We start from the raw sequence: 21,604 nt of genomic DNA, 5'->3' as shown, positions 1-21,604 counted from the left end.
AATGTTTTTGTAATGTAGCTCTGGTAGTTTACACTGTTTCCTACCTATTGTTAATTAATCTGAGGCCACATCAACCCTTAAATGTGACCAAAATTAAGAAAAAAAGTTAAAATACCGTCATATACCGTGAAACCATTAGAATTTGGAAAAATACCATTGATATACATTTTTGGTCATATCGCCCACCCCTATCAATGACCAATAACACTTTAAAGGCTGAGAAGACATTTCTAGCACGACTGCAGTACTAGTGGATGGTGGTGAAGTGCTGCCATCTGCAGGATGTATTTGGAAAAATAAAAGCCAGCTGATGATAAAATAATGATAATGATAATTTTATTTATTTTTTTATTTTTTTTTAAATAAGAAAAAATTAATTGTTTGGCGGTAGATGTGTGTCTCTTTTTCAAAGAAAAATGTTTTCAATCAAAAAAATACTATTTTAATCGAAGAAAAAAAAGTGTCTGAATGCAAAATAAATATTTTTACACCAACAAATTGGCATGTAAACACTTTTTCTTTGATTGAAAATGTTTTTTCATTGAAGTTGACGTTTTTTTTTTTAAATGAAAATATGTGTAATTGAATAGAATAATAAAGACACAATGTCCAACCCATTATATGGCCCAAATACAATTCAATTAAATAATACCTCACCAAAGAAATAAAAATCAAATAAATAAATCAAAAATTAGTTTAAAGAAAAAAGTGTTAAAATGCAATTTTTTGGGGTGTCAAGGATGTTTTTTGCATTCAGACACTTTTGATTAACAAGGTATCTTTGACTAAAGATTTCTTTTGATTTAAACACTTTTTGATTGTATAATCAAGTTCAGTTTGCAAAAGTTATGGCATTATCACTAAAAATCACAATTAGGCAGTCAGTGCTCAATTCATCAATTAGGCTCAACAAATAGCAATCGGACTGTTTACTGCTCTTCACACAGCTCTCTAATCTTTCTCTGGTAATTTTTTAATTAATATGCAGGAATAGAGTGACTGTGTGTGTCAAGACCATTATTCAAAATCTCTGCAACAACAGATAAAACAGGCTTGTAATAGAAAAATGAATTATGACTCCCCAGCAGAAAACAGACAAAACCAAGTGGGACCAAAGAATGGAGAGAGAAGTTTAAACCAGAGGATTGTAGAGCATAACTTTTTAATGTATGAATTATTCATGCTGATAGACTATTTTAAGTCCACCATATCATGTGAGCCATCAATGGGTGGAGATACTGAGAAGAGGAGCGACAGAAGATTTCATTGGCGCAACTAAGAAGAAAAAAAAAAGGTTTTACAATGAATAAATTAAAGACATGATATATCGATATATACTGAACAAAAATATAAACACAACACTTTTGTTTTTGCTCCCATTTTCCAATGATCTGAACTCAAGTTCTAAAACATTTTCTATATACACAAAAGACCTATTTCTCACAAATATTGTTCACAAATCTGTGTAAACCTGTGTTAGGTGAACACTTCTCCTTTGCAGAGATAATCCATCCCACCTCACTCATGAAAATCAGTGTATGATATATAAATTTTAAGATTGATAGAATGGTGTAGTACCTAATGTTATACACTGGGTGGCAGTATAAGCAACACTATGTGTTGAAGCTCTTCAAGAACCAACAAATATGTATGATGAGGTAATATGACTCCTTTTAAAAACAACTTAAAAACATTTTTATTTAGTAAATGATATTGCTGATTTTTAAACCATAGGCTGCTTTTACTCTTTTTGGTACTCTTGTTTTATTGCCGTTTAACTGTAGTACTTTGAGATTTGTTCGTCAAATGTAAAGTGCAATTATAAATGGAATTTATTATTATTATTATTACATTTGGCATTCATTTTATCTTTTTATGTTGTACAAATTAGAGTTTGATTTTTTTAAATGTTAAATGTGTAAAAATGTCTAAAATGGTGTACTTTACATAAGCCTCGTCTATTCTGTCAGAAAAAAATAAGTTGTGTGTCTTGAATAAAGTAAAAAAATGTTGTGCACCCCATTGGTTGGCTGCCTGGTGCTAATATGGAGCATACAGTGCTGTTAATCTCACATTAATTATTTAATCACACATAAATCTTGAGATGTGTTTTTTCAATGCACAGCTTGATATTAATTATTTTTTAATCTACTTTAATGTGCAAAAAGTGCAATTAAAAGTCTAAAGCAGATGGTTCTCAGTTTCCCAGTTCAGTCCCTAGGAGACGAACATAACATGTCTTTTGTTATAAATAATGGGTGGAGGAATAGTCTTCTCTAAGACTACAACTATCTTCTTTAGGTCTACATCATTTATTATGGACACTCTTGGGAGCTGCGGTGCTAGGACTTTAGGCCTCCAGACATACCCACAAAGTTTAAAACATGGACATTTGCTCATCACCAATATAATGTACAAAGTAAGTAAAATCTGATTAACCAAGTTAGGGTAGTACGAGAAATATTTTAGTATATTAAGCGGTGAGCAATTGTCCCTTTGTCAAATGTTTGGGTTGGCAAATGTCCGGTGGGCTTTTGTCCTACAATCTTTAGAAGGAACTCTGTAATTTTTCAACAAACATACACATTTACACACTTATTTACTCCAATGGGCAATTTAAGCAATGAGGAGGCTGAAGGAATACCAACATAAGCAAAATCAGAACATGCAAACTCTAAGGTCCCAGGTGACCACTTATGGAATTGCAACAGTAGCCAGGGCTTTAATGTTGCAACGGGGAAGCAGCAACCCTGACATCACCACATTGCTCTGATAAAGGCAATAGGGAAAAAAGGGAATCTATTATTTTTTTTTTAGATTTAATACACGAGTGAAAACATTGGCATTTGTGCCAAACAACAGATTATCTATTTATTAGTATTTTAAATTGAAAAATTATATTCACTTATAACTGTTAGGAATTTGTCGAGTGTGGACTAGAGGCCAGAGAAGAGAACTGGTTGGTCTGTGCTGGAATCCAGCGGAGAGTTGCATGCTGCCACTGAGCAAGACACTAAACCCTAAAACTTGCTCAAGGGCCGCCTGAAGTGTGGCAGCCCATACCCTGCAGGAAAACACAAAATTAAGATCCATTGTTTAGGACATTTTGGCCCAGAATGGCATTTCATACACATTTTTATTCAAATAGTTTCTGCAAGCAATAAAGTAATCTGTTATTAAAGTAATCTACCAAGACATGGTGAACTGAACTCATCAACTTTATTGCATGCAGCCATGTTCCTTATGTAGCTGCTTCTGGGAGATTGAAAATGGGACTTTAAACATGGGGGCTACATGTGCAGCTCACATGTTTTTTTTCCAATGACACCCTGGGGATGATGGTTGGAAGGAGCATTAGATAAAAAACCTCCCCATTGCTTCTGTGTGGTTTCCTTTCACAATCAAAGTCATTTTGGTTTTGCTAGAATATACACAAGTAGTCCACAGAATCAAATGTTTGGAAATGTTTAGCTGAAAGCTGTCGAAGGTCAACACTACATGTAGTGCAATCTTTTAACAACAGCAATGCGTGTTTTGTTATTGCAATTAAATAAATGAATTTATTTTAGTGCACAATTGTGACCATTACCAGCCCTCCCTAAGGAAGGATATAAAAAACTTTATTAAAGTGGGGGTATCATGTTTTTTTCATTCACATTGTACCATTCTATAGCATACTCAAATAACTATGCAACCCAATTTTTTTTTGGAAAATGCAGCAATATAAAAAAAAAAAAACTTAAATGAAATTTCCCTCTGTAGCCACACGGTTCATGACGCTCTCGATTCACCTCTGTCCTCATTAAGAAACTCCAAGTTGTCTGAGACCCCCATGAACACTCCTTTTCAGTACTCATACAAAAAACACATGGATGTTGTTTAGTTCTGTTTTCTGTGCGTTGTATTTGGTTACTTTCTACATTTTTACATCGCATACAATACATTAGAATGATTATCAAAGTGAGGAATGCTAACGTACGGATTGAGATATCTTCCTGTCACCGACACACACACACAGGGGTTTCTTACAAAACTATTAAATAAGTAAATAAAAGCTAATCTGCAAGGCGTATGCTGTGGGCTGAACCAAGGAAGAGAAGATGGGGGGGGGGGGCCTCGTCCCCAAGGCGGAGCCTCATCCCCTCGAACAGAACAGCAGGAAAATGGCTGACAGCAGGAGATTTAAAGATTACTCCAAAAATACGTGAATCAATCTGAGAAACACTGGAAGTATGTTTTTCAGGAGGGAATGGCACACTAACATGATATACAGCTTGAAAAAAGTGTTTTTACACAATTCCCCCCATTTTAAAGGGAGAGTATAAAAAGAGGGGGCAGTTGTTTACACCTAGGTGAGGGGAAGAGAACAGGGAAGAGGGAGTCAGGGTAGGAAAATGGAAGGGGTGGGGAACAGTCAACTGTTTTACGGAGAGAGTGCAATGTGATGTTATAGTTGTGCGTATTGTCTTGTGAATGTAAATGTTTAGCTATACATAGCTGCTGTCATACATTTGACATTTTTGATGATATCCTGGATTCTACTTTATTTATCGGTGTATGAATGTAAAGGTACAAAACCACAGTAATAAACAACAACATTTAAGCTGCAAATCAAAATCACATGACAGCCTCAATTTCCAAGACACTTTTGCAGATTAGCACAGTGTCGTGTAAGACTGTAAACACAGTGTCTTTGATGTGCAGCAGCCTGTAAAATGTAGGTCAGTTCTATAAATCAATGCAGCACATTTCATATTATTGACAGTCTGAGCATCCTCGCTGTTCTTTTTTCTCTCCTTCATGTCCTCGTTTTTCACACCTTTAATTATCAGACTCTTATTTCCATCACTGTTCTTCACATCACATGATTCTATAGGCATTTCCATACTCGGACTTTTGTGCTTGATTTTTGTCTTGAATGAAATGACTACAACTAGTAAACAGTGAATATGCAGGTCATACAAGGTCAGACAGTTTGAACCATAACAATTATTGGTTTTTACTGTAAAGACTGGAGGGATGAAAAAGGGCTTCACTCACACACACACGTAAACTGACAGTTGTGCACGTGTAACGCAGGCTTACAGGCCTCTCCTATGGAACCCGTGCGCTATAAAGAAAGTTGAAGTTGACAGGCTATTAAGGAGCCTGTATATTAGGTTATAAATCAGTTGGGACTGCAGTGCGTAAATGTTCCTGTAGCATTTGTGGGTGCCTCAGTTGGCGTATTGAGCGTCGCGTCATTCATTCAACATGCGAACCTACACACATGTTTTTGTGTTAATTAAATTGATAAGCTATGGAAAAGAAAATGGTTGGACCAAATTGGAACAAGTTAAAATATATATATATATTTGTGGACCCCAAAATCAAATGTTAGTTTACTGAATGAATCATTATAGACAGGATTGTTAAAGGTGTCTTCTCCCTTGCTTGAAGTAACCTTTAAGTGACCTTGAGGAGGACTGTCTTCATCACAAAGACAATCAAGGGAGGATAAGTGGAGAAATATCCATCAGTTGTCTGCCCGCCTGCTGTCCTTGGCTGAGATACAGGAACCCAGTCATCTGAGACGTCCACAGGGAGCATTACGCTGCTTCTAAAATGTGTCTGGGATGGGAATCAGAGCACCCGTTGTGCATTAATGGAGAGAAAGGGCAACAGCAGGGAAAACATGTGGAAATGAAATGTGAGATGCGTACATGATATAGCCAGTGATATTGAAGCAAAAAGACAACCTGCAGTTATGAGATGACGACAATGTTAAGAGAGAGCGAGAGGATGTGGGTGCAAAGGTCACCACAGTCACAAGTTGTATGTCCGTATCATCTAAACCATCACTGTATTTACATCATTATTTTGTTTAGATTGCGCTTTTTTTATTTTACGGTTTTATCTTTTACAGATTTCTGTTGATCATGAATACACTTAATCTCTCTACATGGTTGGGGTCATTTACAATTACGTTTTCAATTACCCATGTTCAATTGCAATTCAATTACGATTACAGTGACCACCAATTTTTTTCAATTACAATGAATTACAATCGTCAGAAAATCAATTACAATAACGTTCTTAATTACTAAAGATCAGTTACAATTAATCACAATTACTGAGCCTGAAATAAATAACCTAATAAAAGTTAACCATCCTCTTGTGTTAGCTTTCTGTTAGCATCTCTTATGATTACGGGTCCTAAATCAACTGTAAAATACACTAAAAACAAATATCTATCATCTAATTTCTTTCCTATCTATTGGTTACCTTGTTAGACTTTCCAATCAATAAAAATATAGTTTTTAATATTTTCTGAGACCTTTTTGTGTCAGTATACTCCTCGATTAAATGTTTTTTAATGATAAAATGTGTGAAAGCTTGATATGAAACATATTTTAATAATTGTTAACTACATATGTGTAGAACTGTACAGAGAACTGTAACATGTTTCCCCAGGTTTGCGTTAAATTACAATTTGACAGTTTTTATAGAATTGTCATGGCAATTACAATTACAAAGTCAATTACCTGAACTCAATTACAATCTAATTATGATTATGAGAGCAGCAGATTGTTTTAATTCCAATTCCAATGAAGATGACATCATAATTGTAATTGATTATTAATTATGCGATTATAATTATAATTGACCCCAACCCTGTCTCTCAATAATTGTTCTTAATCAGTTATGTACTGTTCCTATTGCTTAACAGATCAAAAGTTTATGCCCCATTGGCTCCTGTTTGCATACAGCTTTACTCTGAATTTGAATTTATGGATTATTTAAAAGGGACAATGCACATTAATAAACAGACATGCTGTAAATGAGTTAGCCAAAAGAGGCTCGTCTTCATCTGGTGATCCTGGCCAAATTTTAAAAGGCATCCTAAAATATAAAAGGTATTAAAATACAGAGAGAATACAACGACAAAAGAGAACACATGACAAATAACAAAATAATCATTGATAAAACAAAGCACCAAGCCTGGACTAAAACTCAGGATTGCCAACTGGAATAATGTTCAAACAAAATACTTACCGATAATCCAGAACACAAGAGAAACAAATGGTGCACAAAAAAATAAAAATAAAATAAAAGGCTGTCGGTGTGAACATAATTGGTGGTCAAAAAGCCATATTTTTTAACTCTGTGTAGACTGGTTTTCTCACAGTCTAAAAACACAAATGTTAGGTTAATTAGAGCTTGTTTGATAAACACATGTAACTGTCTCTTTATACTAGCCCTGTGACAGATCATTCGTTTCCAATATGCATATCATCCATATGTACAGTATAATGTATAAATGAACATTTTTCAGCACCTCCGTGCTCCACCTGATGCGTTGACAGACACTATTTTCCTGTTTGCTTCTTAAGTGCAACCAGGAGTCTGAAGCCGAGTGCTGCCTCGCTCACCCCCTCCATACTGTTTATAAATAGGCCACTGTGCTGTTGTAATCCACAGAGAGCAGATTTTCACTGAAGGAGAAAAACATGACGCAAGACATTTGGGAAAGGTAAGGGTTGAAACTTGATTTAGATGCAGGAGCAGACAGTCAAACACTGCATTTGCATAAATGTCAAATTCATATTTTTATCTTCATGATTGTGTTTTTCAGTAAGTTGTGAGTTTTATTTGAAGGACGACAAAGAAGGTTTGGAAGCCATTTGGTAAAACAAGTAGAAATAACAGAAGATTACATTTTTTGGGCAGTGTGGAGTCATCAATTATTATAGAAGCGTTTTGGTCATCATAATAAAACACACATTTTCTATTGCTGCACTTATATAGGATATCCCACCTGACACATCATGAGTGATGACGTTTGAAGGACACTTAGATAAGACCCCAGACACCTTCATCTCAGAATGTAAAAATATTGATATGAATAAAAATCATCCAAATCCATATAGCATTAATAATAGTTTATTATTTACAGTGTTAATAATGAAATCATTTCTCCAGTTAATATTCATTGCATTTCCTTGAGAAGGGCACAGCAGGCATTTGAATCCATATTCCCATTGTATAACAATATAGTCAGCTTATTTTCCATATAGTTATAGAGAAAATCATTACACAGACGGAGCCCACAGCAGGTAGACAGCAGCACATTAGGAGTATGAGGACCATCTGTATCCCATCCACAGACTTGTGCAACTGACTTATATTTAGACGATGGCACGGCCGTCTGATGGTGGGTGAATAAATAATGAGACGATTAATGATATACCATTGATCAAACAGCGCTCGTTTTTCAACAAACATCAGTCCCAGACGTTCACAGGAGAGCTAACAGCTTTCAAAAGTGTTTTTTAAGAGCAGTGGTGTGTCAAACCCAAGGCCCGGGGGCCAAATCCGGCCCTTTGGAGCATCTAATTAAGTAGGAGAACGACAGAGAAAACATACATTATTGTGTAAATGAATAAATAATCCAGTGGTAAATATCTCAAGTTCACCAATTAATGCAACTAATATTTTTAGGTGCTTGCGGTTTTCCTTTGTTTATATCACATGAATGCAGTCATTTATAATTACAAATTTTGGAAAGAACTCTCAATTTTTCCACAAATCTTGCAATTTCTCACAAACAATTTCACCAATTTCACCAATGACTCAAAAATTTTTTAAGTGAAGATCCGACAGGGACTGATATTAAAAACTAGGGCACAATGGATGTGAAAATTGTGTGGGTTAAATAGGGATCAAACTGGTCCTTATTTAACCCCTGAACTAAAATGAGTCCAACAGCCCTGCTCTAAAACAATCCCTTACCAATAAGAAGAAATTTTGAAATGCATAAAATTAGACTTTCATCAAAAATATCACTGTTGTCAACCAAAAGTATCAAATTCTTTCCAGATATTAAAAAAAAAAAAAAAAAGTTTAATTTCGCACAATAATGTTGAGGGGAAAGTATACCAAATGAAACATGTCTCTTTCAAAGTAAAAGCAAACAATTTGCTCCCGTAATTTTTATGTTCAACAAAATATCCTTGACGTACATCTGCAACCAACTTTTAGACCCCGACCCACCAGTTGAGGAGCCCTGTCCTATTTCATAATATTTTGTGAGATGTCTCACTATGGGATACACACTCCCTGTAGCCTCAGAAGCACTTTTCTCAATCTGCCAAGTCCTGATTGGCTGGAAAGAACTTTCCATCCACCAGGGACATTCCCACCCTCTATAAGAGGGAGGGCTGATGTACAGTTCCTCATTCAAAATAAGCACCTCTTCTCACTCGTTCGAGCAAGAAGGGTTGTCTGGTGAGGCATCTCACTCATATTACTCATAGAACCAGGGTTATATACACAACCTAACGTTTGTGATCAAATCAAGAAACAAGGCTGTAATTGTCAAAACAGAATTCATGAATTTATAATAAAATGTTTGATTTTTCCCTTCTATTCTTTGTCTCGGAAATAAACAAATATGCACAGCAGCTACAACTTCATTTCCATATAGATGACCTCAAGTCCATAGAATCTATACACAGCAGAGGCTTGATTTAAAGTTGAAGCATTTTATGACATCATTTAAAGCAGCTGTAATAATAAGACACATTCACATGGCTACAAGTCTGTAAAACTACCAGTAGAGGGTTTGAGTCCATTGTGGCCTTCTGTTTGCTCTCCGTCCCAACAGCAGACGTGTCCTCTAAGGTTACCGTTTACAGGCAGTATACGGTTACACAAGCATGTGCATAAATATCCTTAAATGATCACATTCATGTAATTTCCATTTCTTTCTGTGGCAGTGTAAAGAAAATGGGTTTTCCGTGACACAGATCCAGATGTGTGGTTTCTTGATGAACATTTTTTTTTTTCTCCCTTTGACCGAGCTGCAGTTCGTTACATTGTGCGCTTGCTAACAAGTAGAAATGTCTTGGTCCGTTTGTACACGGTATAGAGTAAGGCAGGTATTACATTTCAAATCCCATCTTTCCAATCATCTCCCTACAATTTCCTATCATCCCAACCACGAAGGAAGTTGTGTCCTATATTCCAGACGTCAACAAATACAAAAGAAAAAGAATAAAAATCTATTTTCAATATAAACCGCATGCCTGTGTTGAGCGCTGTCAGTGCAGTGTGTCTAGATAAGATAGAAAACAAAAGCACCAGGGTTTTTTTTTGGCCTGAGTTTAAGGGTCACGGTTCATAAAACAGAAATCAGTGAGTTTCTAAAAGTCGTCTGATTTTCCTGATCAGATTTTCTGTAACACACATTTATTTTTGATGTGCTGCAAAGGTTTGTGGACAACTTTTTTTTCTTTTCATATTTACAATGCATATTTGGTTTTTAGATATTCAGTGAGTATTTACAGCAAATTTCACACAAATTGAGTCTGATTTCTAAATAGACAAATGATTATGAGTTGTTAAGCAGCCTATAGTATATTGTTTATGACGCTTAAATCCACTTTTGGGTTTTATATAAACAGGCAGCTAATTCAAAGACATTAATAATCCCTCTCGAGGATCACACCACTGTAGGCATTTTCATTTTCACCTTTATTCAGTTTTGCAATACTGAGAAATGCTCTTCAATAATTAACTCTTTATTATTAATATTGGGCAGGCAGTAGTTTTGGTGCGTTTATTAAAACAGGCAGGTTGTGACTGGAAGATAAAAAGACAACAAAACTCTCTCTAACAACAGTCGATTGATGGTTTAGGAATTGTGGACCTGCAGTCAATGCTTTACGAAATGTCATGTCACCATTTCTTCCACCTGCTTCCTCATCCTTTCAGAATAAGAGTAACTTGGATGGACACCCAAATATCATTTGTGTTTAAATATTTTACAGGACTGTTATATATATATATATAAGCAGACATCGAGAGGTGTAGGAATATATTTAAATCAGCTTTTGGTTCATATGCAAATGCTCGCCGCGTTGACTAAATTGGGGGACATGCTGTTCTACAAAAGCAGAATACATATATTATTCTAGGTCTGACGTCCTACCAGTAAAATGGACCAGTCTAACTGTGGAATAACAAATGACTCACAGCCATCATAGAACAGCCGATCTGGTTATAGAGAGAGAGAGAAAAAAACCCAAGCATTTTAATTGTATTGAACAACCAAAGAGGCTGATAAATATACAAACACAGATGCTGGATTAAAAATAAACAGGGTTAACTTGGCTGTTGATTTTCACTTGATTGAAATTAGTAAAGCTCCTAAGAATTATTGATCTCCTACATGTCATAAGCCACATTTTCTGTAAGATTTACTATTGCAAGTATGGTGCTATGGGTATTATGGTAGAGGGCCCTTAATGCTACATAAATCACTGAGATTTTCCACAGCTTTAGGCAGTGTGACAGGGTAAAATTAAGTCCCTTTTTATATGAATTAATCAACCTTTAGATGAGCAAACATAGCTTATCTTGGACTGTTTGCTCTTCCATTTTTAATGTATATTTTGTTAGAAACACAGGACGATGTGAAATAAGAAGAAGCACTAATAGCTGCTGGGCTTTGTTGTCAAATGGAACACTTCCTATCGAAGTTTGACAGCGTAGTAGACACTTAAGGTACACGTAAGTAGATGGAAACTTAGGCACTCGCTCAATACAAATGAAAACAGTTGATTTAACAATAAATTATATCAGTAAGGTAATATATAAATATCAGAATATATCAAATAATCTCACGTCTATTTGTAACTCGAGACGTCATCAAGGACAAATGGCAGGAAAGCTATTTGCAGTGCTGTTGTGGTTCAGAAGTAAAGGCTACAGCACGGCACGCTTTTAACTGGTCTCTAAAAGGTTACCAGGCAAGGGGCGGACGAGAGCTTACTTGTATTTTTTCAGCTCAGTCTTTTGTTACTCTGACAGAATAGCATCTATCCACTCTGGCTCTCTGACTGGCATGGCCTGCTTTTAATCTCACAATAATAAGTTAAATCACATCTTAAGACAAAAGGGTAGGATTTGTGTTATTGTTGTCATCAGCATCCTCAGTTTCATTTTGAGCACACAGGTACAGTAGAAGCTAATGGTCCCTCTATGTTGTTTGAAATTGATAATATTATTTAGGCTACTATTTGGCTACTTTTGCAAGAAGTACAACTACTGTCACAAATAACACTAAAGCAACTCCATGCAGACACTTACGAGGTCCAAAATGAGATAAGTGGCAGTTGATATGCATTAGAAATGGTCTTTACACTGCATGTTGGAAACACAGGGTCCCCTCTGCTGGACCTCTTTCTCTGAGGAACTCTCACTCAGCCCTCCGATCTGTCTTCCTGTAGGAGCAGCCGTACACTGGCTGGTACAGGAAGTCGCCATTTCACCCACCGGCTACAGTCTTAAGTAGATCCAGGCAGAAGTCAAGCATTAGCAATAGCCTATACATCTGTACGCATCTTGGTGATGTTTACATAATTAGTGTTGGCTACGGTGCAGTTTCCTGTTTTCATTCCCTCCCGTCTAAAGTCCTCAGTGCTGTGGTTCGCTGCTTCCTGGATTTCCACATAATCGGACTTACTCAGAGTGGATCCACTACCGCTTCGACCGCTTTTCTTCAGATCATCAGCTGAGCTGGCTTTAGGCACACTCGGGATATTCAGATACTGTGCCTGCTCTTCTCCCTCTGTTTCTCTGTGATAGAAGTAGTTGAAGTTTGAAACAATGACGGGTACAGGTAGGGCAATAGTAAGCACACCGGCAATCGCACACAAAGATCCGACAATCTTTCCTCCAATGGTTGTTGGGACCATGTCTCCATAGCCTACAGTGGTCATAGAAACCACTGCCCACCAGAAGGCCTCAGGGATGCTGCTGAACTGAGACTGCGGCTCATCTGCTTCTGCAAAGTAAACAGCACTGGAGAAGAGGATTACACCGATAAACAGGAAAAAGATAAGAAGGCCAAGCTCACGCATACTGGCTTTTAGAGTCTGTCCTAAGATCTGGAGCCCTTTTGAGTGACGTGAGAGCTTGAAGATACGGAACACCCTTACGAGACGAATGACACGGAGAATAGCCAATGACATAGCCTGCTGGCCTGCTTTGTCTTCTGGCCTCTCTGCTAACTCTGTGCCCAAGGTGATAAAGTAGGGAATGATTGCGACAATGTCAATAATGTTCATGATGTTGCCAAAAAATCCAGCTTTGCTGGGACAGGCAAAAAACCTCACCAGGAACTCAAAAGAGAACCAGATAATGCAAAGTGTTTCCACGATGAAGAAAGGATCCGTGAAGTATGGTGAGGTGTGAAAAGTTGTGGTCACATTGGACATTGAGTGGTATGGATAATTGTACATCTCCTCGTCCTCGTTTCGAAAAATTGGCAGTGTTTCCAGGCAGAAGCTGACAATAGAAATTAGAATCACCATGACGGAAATGATAGCAATGATGCGAGCTGGACCTGAGCTTTCTGGGTACTCAAAGAGAAGCCAGACTTGTCTCTGAAACTCGTTCTCTGGCAACGGCCTCTCCTCTTCCTTAATGAACCCTTCATCCTCCCTGAAAATTTCCATAGCTTCCTCGCCCAATTCATAGAAGCGAATCTCCTCTGAGAAAATATCCAAAGTCACATTAACTGGCCGGCGCAATCTCCCTCCTGATTGGTAAAAATACAGAATTGCATCAAAGCTCGGCCGATTGCGGTCAAAGAAGTACTCATTCCGGAGAGGATCAAAATATTTCATTCGTTTTTTGGGATCACCCAGCAGTGTCTCCGGGAACTGGGAGAGTGTCTTTAGCTGCGTCTCAAAGCGTAGGCCCGAGATGTTGATGACGACTCTCTCGCAGCACTCGTGGTCCGGCTCCAGGTCATACTGATCATGTGGCTGTCCTGGATGAGCTGCAGACTCGTCTGCAAGGTCGCTAGTAGCGACCGTCATGGTGGAGGAAGATGGGACCTGCAGCTTTCAATGAGGGTGGGGCCTCGGTGGGCCGCGATGGTAAGACGGGTCCACAAACTGGGAAACAGGTGCAGGTGGATCTGCCTGCCAAAATGTACAGATCAAGAGAAAAGAGATGCAATTATTGTAGCTTATGTTGTAATTGTCACCATGGCACATCTACACGTGATTTAAGGGTTGCAGAAATTTTTTTTAGAAAGAGAAGGGGAATATAATTTAAGAGGAAAACTACATTTCAAGATACAATATGCTAGAACAACACTGAAAAGCATGAGTATAACAATTGCAGAGATTAAATTTGGAACTGCCTAAAGCATAGCACCAACATAAACCAGTTTAAAAAGCTTTTTAAGACATGCAATGTCTTTTGCATCAGCAATGCACACAGACATTTTTAACTTACAGCAAAGACACATGAACAGAGCAGCTGAAAATGCCATGCAGATTGGATGAACCATTTGAGCGCATTGGCTCCATTGTGTCTATTAGTATCAGTTTATGAGTTCTCTCTCATATGAGCTTACTGAAAGATCAATACGCTAGCCAGTAATACTTTATCCACTCTCACAGCGTGCTATTACAACCAATAAATCTGATTATTTGCTGAGTGCTTCATGGAATCTCTAAGATGGATTTCCCCCCCCCTCTCCATGAGAAAAAATCCAGCTCTCATTTCAACAAAAGCTATGAGACAAACATCATTAAAACACTGACTTCTTCAGTGGTGTCTAATCAGGCTATGGTTAGTTTAAAAGTTACGTTAAATGACTGTCCATGGTGCATGGAAAATCACTGTTGACAATTTAGTAAAAAAACCAAAAACAAAAAAAAACCCCTGTAAAGCACACATTTTCTGACCATTAGCTTTGAACTTTATATGGCTGCACGATTATGGCCAAAATGATAATCACAATTATTTTAATCAATATTGTAATCCTGATTATAATCACAATTATTTATCATGTTAGGAAAGAAAATTGTACTATTATTAAACTGCTTTTAAACAAACAATAAGTGTACAGTTTACAGTGCAAAATAAGTTTTAAATGACAATTATACTAAAAACATAATAAAAAAATAGATAAAAAAATGTCACGATCAGGTGACAATAAAAATAGTGATCAACGATTAAAATTCAATTAATTGTGCAGCCCTAACTTTAACTATTAAAGGTGGTTTATGTACCTCACAATCCAAAGATATGAACAATATTTCTAAATAAAATAAACACATAATTGTAAATAAATTGTATTAGAAAAATGACTTAAATTTTCATATGAATAAAATAAATGTTGTGTGATTATTTAGAAGCTTATTTGAAATATGGTATCATGAGTCTAAAAAAAGCCAAGCTAAATAAGATACATGCAATCAGTATCTACTCAGATTCATTAGAAAATGTTATTGCTTATATTCTTGGACCAGATCTTTCACAATTATTCAATCCATCCTAGACTTCTGTTTCTATCTATGTCAAACTTAGCTACACAGTCTGAAGAAAACTCAAAACATGCAAATGTTATAAGTCCCAATGAATCCCATATTAAAAGTGGACATCAGATGCAATCATGTCCTACCTGCTTGAACAGGCAGCTGCAAAGCTTGTGTCACAAATGTCCAAGTCACTGCGGCCAATGCAGCTTCTGTTTGTCACCTCACCTGTAGCTCTGCAGTGGGACTGGGAGAGGGGACAAGGTGTGAGGATGCAGCACTCAGCCCCCCTCACCCCATCACAGGCATGTGTGTGAGACAATGAGCGCAAGGCAATTCTCATAACAGCAAATCTAAAGCTAAAATGTAAGTGTCAGCCTGTCTTGGATACAAAATGCCTCTGAGGGAAAGGCAGCAGGCGTATACAGTCTGGTATCTGCAGACAATGATGAAAGGACGCAGTTTATCTCCCCCAAAGGCTCCATGTCAGACGAAATCACCTGTTTGATCACCAAGAACCCCCACATTCAGCCTGAACATGCTGTAAACCCCACCTTTTATCCTCCTGATAGGGAATATTCACATGGACACACACACACACACACAGCGATGATGCACATGAGTAACGATGGCAGGCTTACATTCACAAGCCAATCCATGGAGTCCCGCATCCCCGAGATGGCGCGTTGGAAAGCTTTAACAGCAGTTTGATCAAGTTGCTCCACAGCAGCCATGTGCATGCATAGATGATCAGCATTGCATGCACTGGACAATGAAGCGCAGCATCAACTGGCGCTCAGCATTATTTCACAGAATAACATCATGCAGGAATTCACCGCGTTTATTCTGCTTGCATTTCTCTCTCTCCCCCCCCCCCACCACCCACCCCCCCAGTTATAGTCTCTTTGTTAAAATATGATTTCAGCTCGTTCATCAGTCCATATCTGTCCGTCTTCAACTTGTTAGACTCTTCTATCTATTGGGTGTGTCATCTTCATCGCGACTCCCAGTATTTCGAGCTTTCGGCGGGTTTCATATTTCACTCTATTTCTCCGTAGTTGGGATGCGTGGGCTGCAGCTGGGCATTGCAGCGCATACTAAAAGCGTCCTGCGCGCCTCGCCCCTTCCTGCTCTCACAGTTTCCCATTAAAGAAAAAGCAATGCCAACCACAGTAAAAATGTTTCTCATTAATACTCAAATCTTCCCAGAGAGCATCAAATATCACCAAATATAGAACTGACAAAAAAAAAAAAAAAAACAAGTTAAATATCATCTATTAATAATATAGTTCAGATCTATACCTGCTCACATGTCTGGCTACAGATTGGTCCAAAATATACGTATATTTTATTATACAACTATATGGGGCACCGATTGTAAAGTTGTGCATGCTAAAATAAACAGCAACCTTTTGCCACATTTAGCAACAAACACTTCCCATGAAAATATGTCAGTGTTAAATCTAAATGCTAAATATAAATCTAAATGTGAAATGTAAATCTAAATGTTAAGTATTAAATCTAAATGTTAAATCTAAATCTATAAATGTTATACTTAAAAATCAAAGTTAAATCTAAATGCTAAATGTTTAATCTAAATCTAAATGTTGAGTATTAAATCTAAATGTTAAATCTAAATCTAAATGTTAAATCTAAATCTCAATGTTAAATCTAAATGTCACATTTAAATATAAATGTTAAATCTAAATACAAATGTGAAATATAAGTGTAAATCTAAATGTTAAGTAATAAATCTAAATGTTAAATGTAAATCTAAATGTTAAGTATTAAATCTAAATGTTAAATCTAAATCTATAAATGTTACATTTAAAAATCAAAGTTAAATCTAAATGCTAAATGTTAAATCTAAATCTAAATGTTGAGTATTAAATCTAAATGTTAAATCTAAATCTAAATGTTAAATCTAAATCTAAATGTTAAATCTAAATCTCAATGTTAAATCTAAATGTCACATTTAAATATAAATGTTAAATCTAAATCTAAAGACAAATGTGAAATATAAGTGTAAATCTAAATGTTAAGTAATAAATCTAAATTTTAAATGTAAATGTTAAATCTAAATCTAAATGTCACATTTAAATATAAATCTTAAATATAAATATTAAATTTAAACCTTAAATTTAAATCTAAATGTCACATTTAATTATAAATTTTAAATCTAAATCTAAATCTAAATGTAAATGTTAAATGTAAATGTTAAATTTAAATCTAAATGTTAAATCTGAATGCTAAATCTAAATGTCACATTTAAATATAAATCTAAATGTTAAATCTGAATGCTAAATCTAAATGTCACATTTAAATCTAAATCTAAATGCTAAATCTAAATCTTATTTGCTGTAAATCTAACATGAAAAAAATTCACATACGTTTTTTGAATGTGGTTTGTTGCTAAATGTGGCAAAAAGTAGCTTTTTTCTTTTAGCATGCGCAACTTTACAATTAGTACCGCATGCGAATATGCATCTTCATTTATCCTTTCACTGATCGTGATCCTTATCAGTGAAATTAAAGAAAAGTGTGACGATATACAAAGTTCGCGAGACGATAAACAATACAATATATTTTAAAGCAGTCTGAAAAATTCACCATGCTTTTATTTGATTAAGTCTGGACATACTTACTCTGGAAACAACTTTGTCAAGTGAATAAATAAAATACCAATTATTCATATTTAAAATTTTGCAAATAGAACCCAAAAACAGACAAATTCTTGCCAGTCCAAAATTAAAACCAAATCATGTCATCATGACATTCTTCAAAAGAATATTTTTATCATTGCATGAATTTTGCACAAGTTTTTTAATACATCAAACTACAATAGTCCACACAGCCCATATTTAAGATATGGACATGTTCTTTTTCAAGAATATTAGCATGTCTACATTTTCTGGCAGCATTTTACTTTTGGGATGTGCATCATGTTCCTGAGTTTCTCGTCTGTAATGGCTGGGAGAAGTCTACCAGTGTGTGTTAGTGACTCTTTTTGGAGCAATACCTGCGCGATGTTCTCCATGTCCAGGCAAAAGGGGTTACATTATGCTCTGGAGGGATATATCCAACATATTGGAAAAAAAACAAAAACATCGAAGGGGACATTACAACTACTGAAGCAAAAACATACCGGACCAGTCATGCTCCTGCACTGCTGGGTAAGTTTCCTTATATTGTTCATATGCTCCTTACCACAGCTGATGGGGATCTTAAAACAAACCTGCAGGTGACCCAAGGCTAATAAGATAGGTAAGATAGTAGCTATCAACGCTGCTAAGTGGTAACAAAGCCTATTAATATAGAAAGGGAGACTTGTCCCTGTATGTTTCATGAGCATGTCGACTGAAATATTGATAGTGATATAGTTGCTAATAATCACCCCCCCACCACCTTTTTTTTTTTTTTTAACTAGGTACGTGAATGTATAGTAATGTCACCTTATTTAATCAAAACTGTTACAGAGTGTTATTGTTTGGACCCAACTGCAGAGAAATATGGAGGCAGAATGCAGGCGTAGCATTTTTGGAATCAGCCCATGTTTATTCCAAAACTAACCAAAATCCAAAAAGACACAAGGAGGTACAGGAAACAAACGCAGCAGGACACGTGGAGGGTCAACAGTACAATGATCCAGCAATCACACAATAGTGAGGGAGGTTGGATTGGGAATGTGCCACACCTGAGACAGCTAATCAGTCACAACTCAAACACAATGACATCACTGGGGGGGTGGAGCCACGAGCAAGAGTTCCTCTCAAAAACAGAATAAACAAAGACTCGAGAACCACAAGAGCTGCAACACAAACAAAAACTAAACAGAACATGACAAAAATCAAATCAAATCAAACTTTATTGTCATTTTGCTGAACATACACATCTCCCATACTATATATAGTAACGGTTGCTATGATTGGACAATGACTGTTTGTGGGCGGGCTTTTGCAAAATGTCAATTGGGACCTTCACCTTGACTAATGTCTATTGCAGTTAAAGGGGACATATCATGGTTTTAAATCCTTCCTTTTTACATATAAATCATACAGTTGTGGTCTATATAAAGTGGAACTGCAATGCTTTGGTCTGAATTCCTCATTATTATAGCTCCACAGGCCCCTTTTCTACCCCCTTTCTGATGCTTCTGAGAGCAACTCGTTTTGGTGCGGTCTCTTTAAATGCAAATGAGACACTCCATAGCCCGCCCCCTCTTCAGGTTACAGAGATGACACTCGGTTTAACTCCACCCTGCTCGGCCTTTTTTGTAGTTTGATAGAAGAGATACGGCTATGTAGCGGTGCAGAAACTTTTTATTCAGAGGTTATTTACAAAATGTCAACAACAGAAGACTTGTCCATCCAGCTTTACATGTTCGAGCCAGAATCTGACCCGGTGGAGCGAGATGAAAATGAAGATGATGAACCTGCAGAACCCTAACAAGTGAGCTAACACGCGCACCGAGCTAACGCTAACGTCACGAAATGCATTTTAATACAGTCTTTTCTGAGACAAAAATGGTAAAATGAAATGACTAATGAAAACTTTAGACTTAAATTAAATCACGTAGGCCATATCATCAAGGATCTAAAACGAGCACACAGCGCTAACATTTGAAGTCTGAAGACGGTGCAACTGCTAATGCTAACAAAACAATGACAGGGACGTCTTATCATCACACTTTTTAGCGTTATTTACAGCTTACCGAAGTGCTCTGTTCATCGTCTCCAAAGATAGAAGGAATTGACCCCTCAATCAGACAAAGTCTTTCGGCAAATCCTTCTTTATACTGGCGGAGGTTGCTGAAGCAGTCATCCTTGAAGTGCTTCCCGCACACAAAAATGACCTTACCCACAGATGTGGGTACATTTCCGTGAAAAATAAAACTCAACCAGGCACTTCGAAAAGATTCTGATGCTAGGAGACGGTGTAATGAAGCGTGTGGGTTACTACATCCAACAACCAAACATTTTGACTTATCCTCTGGTAACTTCGGCATCCTTGAGCTTGGACTACAAAATCGCAGCGAGAAATAAAAATGGCGGATTGCTCGAAGTGTTGGGCCTGGAGTCGATGTCCTAATTTGGCAGTTCCGCTGCAAATACTGTGACGTCATTGTTCAAAAAACGTAATAGAGAATTGAAAAATCAAAACAGATTGAAAAATATGACCAAAACAGAATATAAAGATATCAGCGGAGCACCTGAAGAGATTAATTTGAACTTTTCTGTACTTCTAAACACTCTAAATAAACATCAAAATGCATTTAGGGCTAAAAAAGTGGATTTAGCATGATATGTCCCCTTTAAAAGACATTCTTTAGACATGGATGTAGCAAAGATGGAAAGACTTGTTTCACCCCCAAACCCTCACAATAATAATAACGTGTAACTAGTTTGATGAAACTAGTCTTGATTCACACATTTTGAGGATAATAGAAGGGGGATACAGGCACAGTGAGGCAGGCTGAAATAATTTGTATCCCCCTGATAACATGTTCTGGTCGACAGTCCTGTATCGCCATTTGTCTGTGTTGAGAATTTCTTAATAAATGCTATGAAGTTATGATGATCAACAGTGGGTGTTTTTAAAAAAATTACACCAATATCTAAAGAAAATTGCCCATTACAGAGCATCCGTCTCTCACTCTCTGAGTGACAGCTGTAAAAAAAAAAAAAACAGCCATAGAGAACTTTGTATTCTCGCAACTTTTTAACGTATTTAACAGCCGAGGCCTGCCTTGTCTTTCATCACCCAAGAGTCCTCCTCATCTCCACTAGATAGGTGCAGGACAAGGTGCTGCTCGTTGCTAAGCTAACTGCTACTCTGCTGCTCTCCTCCGGGATTTCCACAGTAACAACCTTTACCTCAGGCTTGGCTTCACTTATTGGCTTCTTTTTTTTTGCCATTTTCTACCATCTTCAGCTCTGACAGACAAACTATTTTTGAGCGAAATCACCCTCATTGCATGGGGGCATGGCTTTACTCACTCTCTTCCTCACATTTGCGCTGTGTCTACATTCAATTTTGTGTTTACAATAAAATTTCCAATGATTTCAACTCAAAAAAGACACTGGGTCCAATCAAATAAGTGCCAGTCAAAATCTGGGAGGTGCCGCATCCTGCTCCGGCAAAATCCGTTCCAAATTAAACTCTGGGTTTCACATTCTTATGGCGCGTTCACACTAAACACGTCAAACACGTCGAAAGCGGCAGGTTTACATTCACAATATATGGTGGACGCGCTTCTTGGGAGCCTCTGAGGTCCCGCTGTGCAT

The 21,604-nt window shown here is 36.9% G+C and overlaps 1 protein-coding gene across 3 annotated transcripts; it reads right to left on the bottom strand.

Moving 5' to 3' along the window:
• Nucleotides 1-7,907: 7,907 nt before the first annotated feature.
• Nucleotides 7,908-16,183, bottom strand: kcna2b (potassium voltage-gated channel, shaker-related subfamily, member 2b). Of its 3 annotated transcripts, none has more exons than XM_028453040.1 (3): nucleotides 16,157-16,183; nucleotides 15,467-15,567; nucleotides 7,908-13,973 (listed from the first exon to the last, which is right to left on the bottom strand). In XM_028453040.1, the coding sequence occupies exon 3, from the start codon at nucleotides 13,866-13,868 to the stop codon at nucleotides 12,369-12,371; it is 1,500 nt and encodes a 499-aa protein (XP_028308841.1). In that variant the 5' UTR covers nucleotides 13,869-13,973; nucleotides 15,467-15,567; nucleotides 16,157-16,183; the 3' UTR covers nucleotides 7,908-12,368. The 3 variants fall into 3 exon arrangements, with proteins under 3 accessions (XP_028308841.1, XP_028308840.1, XP_028308842.1); XM_028453039.1 differs by having other exon boundaries at nucleotides 15,962-16,170; XM_028453041.1 differs by having other exon boundaries at nucleotides 7,908-13,969; nucleotides 15,467-16,170.
• Nucleotides 16,184-21,604: the final 5,421 nt, after the last annotated feature.

Source organism: Gouania willdenowi, chromosome 7, assembly GCF_900634775.1.
Source record: "Gouania willdenowi chromosome 7, fGouWil2.1, whole genome shotgun sequence".
NCBI lineage: Eukaryota > Metazoa > Chordata > Actinopteri > Blenniiformes > Gobiesocidae > Gouania > Gouania willdenowi.
Note: the sequence above shows the minus strand (reverse complement) of the source record. Positions and strands in the feature narration are given on the sequence as shown.